This window comes from Grammomys surdaster, unplaced genomic scaffold, assembly GCF_004785775.1.
Source record: "Grammomys surdaster isolate TR1022 unplaced genomic scaffold, NIH_TR_1.0 140, whole genome shotgun sequence".
Classification (NCBI taxonomy): domain Eukaryota; kingdom Metazoa; phylum Chordata; class Mammalia; order Rodentia; family Muridae; genus Grammomys; species Grammomys surdaster.
In genome coordinates, this window is record NW_021604598.1 from 1,780,172 (window position 1) to 1,784,867 (window position 4,696).

General features: G+C 49.6%; 1 protein-coding gene across 1 annotated transcript in view; it reads right to left on the bottom strand.

The window, feature by feature from the left end:
* Positions 1 to 4,696, bottom strand: part of Col5a3 (collagen type V alpha 3 chain) — a 52,760-nt gene that overhangs the window by 27,724 nt on the left and 20,340 nt on the right. Inside the window, exons 28-31 of the mRNA XM_028763721.1 lie at positions 3,170 to 3,214; positions 2,939 to 2,992; positions 2,717 to 2,824; positions 1,748 to 1,801 (exon numbers count right to left, since the gene is read on the bottom strand). Of these exons, the coding sequence (XP_028619554.1) occupies positions 1,748 to 1,801; positions 2,717 to 2,824; positions 2,939 to 2,992; positions 3,170 to 3,214 (261 nt within the window). The remainder of the gene's footprint in view (positions 1 to 1,747; positions 1,802 to 2,716; positions 2,825 to 2,938; positions 2,993 to 3,169; positions 3,215 to 4,696) is intronic.

Consider the following 4,696-nt stretch of genomic DNA (forward strand, 5'->3'; position numbering starts at 1 on the left):
AGTCTGGTCTATACAGTGAGATCCTGTCTCAGGAAAAGCAAGACACCTTTATTATATTTACTTATTTACTGTGTGTGTGTGCCACAGCATGTGGAGGTCAGAGGACAGCTTACAGGAGTCAGTTCTCTCTTTCCACCACTATGGTGGCAGGGATCAAACTCAGGTCATCAGGCTTGGAGGCAAGGACCTTCATCTTACTCATGCAAGAGGAGTTTTGTTTGGTGTGTGTGTGTGTTCCTCTGTGTGCACATACATGTGTAAGCTGGAAGTCAATGCTGGGTGTCTTCTTTGTACTTCACTTTAGTGTTGTACGCACATGTTCATGGGTGTGTGTGGTGTATGAACATGTGTCTGAGCAGAGGCCAGAACAGGATGCCCGACATCCTCCTCCGTCGCTGTCCATCATTCCTTTGAGGCAGGGTCTCTCACTGAACATGGAGTTAGCCTGCTGTCCAGCAAGCCCCAGGAGTCCTCCTGTTTCAGGCTCCACAGCCCTGGTGTTACAGGAACACAAACAAGGCCTTGCCTGTCTTCTTTTCCTTCATATTTAAAGGAGCTTTGTTTTGGTGTGTGTGTGTGTGTGCACTTGTGTGTGTGCTGTGTGTGTGCATGTGTGTGTATGGGTGCATATGTGTGTGTGCATGTGTGTGTATGAGTGCATGTGTGTGTGCATGTGTGTGCAAGTGTGTATGTGAATGCATGTGTGTGGTATGGGGTATGTGGGAGTGCTGTGGGCAGAGGAGAGACTTTGTCAGATCCCCTGGAGCGAGGTGATAGCCAGTTGTGAGTTGGGGATGTGGATGTGGATGTGGAGCCCTGAGCTCTGAAGGGCAGCAAGGGTTCTCACTGCTGAGCCATCTCTCCAGCATGGGGAGCGGGTGATGGGAAATGGAACTCAGCAAGCTCTCCACTGATCTATCTCCTCAGTCCCTCCTCCTTAACTCTTTGAGATAAAGTCTCTCACTGAACCTGGAGCTTGGTCAAGGGCTAGACTATCTGGGCATTGAACCCCAGGAACCCTTCTGCCTCCACCTCCCCAGTGCGGAGGTGACAAATGTGTACCACACATGGCTTTTCACATGGGTGCTGGGATTCAGACTCAGGGCTTCGTGCCTGCATGACAAGCACTGTACTGACAGCAATCTGGCCGGTCTCCAGTGGGTTGTTATGAAGGATGAAGTGTGGCCATCCCTTCTCTGGTTTCCTGTGCTGTAGTGGGGTTGCTATAGCTCATACCTGCTTTTGCATGACACCATTCCCTGATAAAGTAACTCAACTCAGGGAGGACACTTAACAAGGGCTAAATCAGTAGACTCCTCTGATTTTGAGTTATTAGCCTTCAAAGCTATGCCAACAAAACCTCCTTTCTTCATAAAATATCCAGCTTCAAATGTTTTTGGTTATAACAACAGAAAATAGTTTAACACAAACAGAAAACAGTTTAACACAAGCCCTCCGGTTAACAGACCAAACAACCACACCGAAAGTCATCATCAGGTGAATAAAGGCAGACATCACAGGGACTTCCACTTAGCAACTGGGAAAACGAGTTCAAGAACTTCACTCAAGGTCATGGAGGTCCCAAGCACTTCTGAGAACGAGGCCATGATGCCCATGGCCTACTTAATACTCCTCAACGACGTGAGCTGTACAGTCGCCCCCACCCCCACCCCCTCAGATCACAGCCTGGACCCACAGGCATCTCTCTACCTTTTCCCTGCCCACTTCCAGTTCCATGGCCTCTTACCTTAGGTCCTGGGCGTCCTGGGTAACCTGGGAGACCTGGCACCCCAAGCTTGCCCTACAGAAAAACAGATTGTAGAACTAAGGTCACACATTGAAGCTGGAGACCAGAGGGAAAACAGTGTGCAACCGAGTGAGAAGCAAGGAAACTGAGTCCCTACGCGGGGTGTGCCTGCGAGCTCATTCCCCAGTACAAGCCAGTGTCCTCATCTGTAAGGTGGGGATAACCTGTTTACTACAGGGACTTGAGAGACAGCCCAGCAATCCCAGTAACCGTATCAGGCAGCTCACAACCACCTGTGACTTTGGCTCCAGGAATTGACATCTGGAGGCATCTGTCCTCGCACAGAGAGACACAGATAAATCCCCAGCCCCCTCTTTAAAGACAGGGTCTCATTGTGTAGCTCTGACTGTCCTAGAACTCGCTAAGTAGACATGGCTGGCCTCAGACTCATAGAGATTCACGTACCTTTGTCCCACCCCCCACCCCACCAGCTCTGGAATTAAAGGAATGCACCGCCATGACATAATATAAATCTTTTTAAATGTCTATTACACAGAGTTGCTGTGGGAATTAAAATGAAGATATGTGCAAGTAATTGCTCTACAATGCTCTGTAAATAAATTAAGGATGACAGGGGTTAGTTAGCTCAGCCTTACATCCCTGTCCAGAATACCCCAGTGAGGGGCTGGGGTGTGGCTTAGTGGTAGGGCCCTTGCCCAGAGTCCCCCAATGAGGGCGTGACTCAGTGGTAGGCTCCTGCCCAGAGAGTCCCAGTGAGGGGCTGGGGTGTGGCTCAATGATAGGGCCCCTGCCCAGAGTCCCCAGTGTGTGGGGCTAGGGTGTGTCTCCACAGTACAACTGTTTTCTAACAAGTGAGACTTCCTGGTTCCATCTCCAGATTGGACAGTGAGACAGCAGTCAGGCACTGAGATAGGCAATAAACAATGTAAGTGAACCCTGTTGAATCACCTTCTCCCCTGCTGCTCCTGGGGGGCCTTCATCACCAGGCAGTCCCTCGGGCCCCTTTTGTCCTTCTGGACCATCCTCTCCTCTGGGACCTGGGAGTCCTGGGTTTCCCTGAGATAGAAAAGAACGAGATTGAAATCAGTCACTTGTCCTTCCTCCTCTGTTCAATCACAGCCCAGTCCCCTGTGTTTACCCCACACTGTCCTCATCTGGAGCTGGTCTTACCCGGTCGCCTTTTGGTCCCTCATCACCCTTGAAGCCAGGAAAGCCATCCTCTCCCTGGGGGAGACACAGAAATGGAGACAGAAAAGGAGAGAGTAAGACGAAAGGGAGGGATAGAAAAAGGGACAGAGGCAGGCACAGGGCAGAAGTCAGGGCCTTAGGGAAGGGACATAGCCAGGGCCTCTCTATGGGGGCTCCCTCTCCCTCCCCTCCAATGAACCCCTTCCTCCTCACCCTTTCTCCTTTCTCGCCTTGGAGGCCCCGGTTACCAGAGGTACCCTACAAAAAATTTTAGAGAGCTCTTAGTCTCCTTCCCTGCTTAAGGGAGGTTTTAGACTTCCTCCCTTGACTTAAATCGTGAGAACAAAAAAAAAAAGAGAAAGAAAGAAAGAAAAGAAATTGTGAGAACTCTTGCAAGATGACAATAGTGTGTGGGGAGCCCTAGAGGAAGCAGACCTGTCTCCTCAGAGCCCCTCAGTGTACTCGCTCAGCTTCCTCTACTCATCGCGTGCCTGGCAGCCACCCTATCCCCCACCCCCACCAAGTTCAGATGCTTGGGGAGAACCAGGACAGCCAAATCTCTATGCCATTCATCTCTACTTCCTGAGGACACAGTGTCTACAGTTCCTTCTGGCAGCAGAAAGAACATTCCAGAGGCCAGCCTCATTCCAAAGGCAGGGGAGAGTTTCCCCCATTGTGCTGGCCACAAGGAGACTCTGTGCCTGGTGACAGCATGCCCATCCCGTGCAGAGAGCATACCCTGGACTGACTTCCTGCCTGTACCACACTGACAAACTGCACTTGGCTCAAGCGGGAACTGAGCTCAACTGAAGAATGAACAAGCAGTTGGAGCTGATGCAACTATGTGCTTAGAAACAGCAGGGCCTTCTGCAGCCCGGCAGTAATTCACTGGACCACAGTAAAGAAAGCTTTTGGCTGTGGCTGTCCCCTCCCTTGGCTACAAAGTAACTAGATTTAGATACAACACAGGCTGCAACCACAGTCCTCCACTTATCTGCAAAATAAGCTGGGATACCGCCACCCCTCACCCCCACCCTCTAGGGGTTGCCGGGAGGGATACAATCCAGCTCTTATCTATGCTGCCTGCTCTACGCATACATCAAACTATGATAAAACCACACTTATAAATTAAGCAAAGGAAAAGATGAAAAAAGAAACTAACAATAAAATAGAACCATTAGTATACTGTTTTTTCATTTGTTTATTTTCTGCTTTTTTTTTCTTTTTTGACACAAGGGACTCTTGTTTTTGAGCCAGCAGCTCCGCCCACCTGGCCTGGAATTCACTATGTATAGAAGATTGTCCTGGAAAGCACAGAGATCCTCCTGCCCCTGCCTCCCAAGTGCTAGAGTGGGGTTTGTTGTTGTTATTTATTTATTTTGCTTTATTTTATTTTGAGACAGGGTCTCATGTAGCCCTGGCAGATTTAAAATTTACCAGATGGCTAAGGATAACTCTGGACTCCTGATGTCTCTGCCTCCACTACCTCAATACCAGGACCGCTGACATGCACCACTATGCTGAGTTTCTAGGGTGCTAGGGATGGAACCCGGGATTCCATACATGCTAGGCAAGCATTCTGCCATCTGAGCTACCGCCCAAGTCTTTGGAATTCCTAGTTTGATACAGACTGGCTTCAAACTTGTATAGCTCAGGTCAGTCTTAAATTCCTGATCTTCTTGCCTCAAGTACTGTGATTACAGTGTGTGTGTGTGTGTGTGTGTGTGTGTGTGTGTGTGT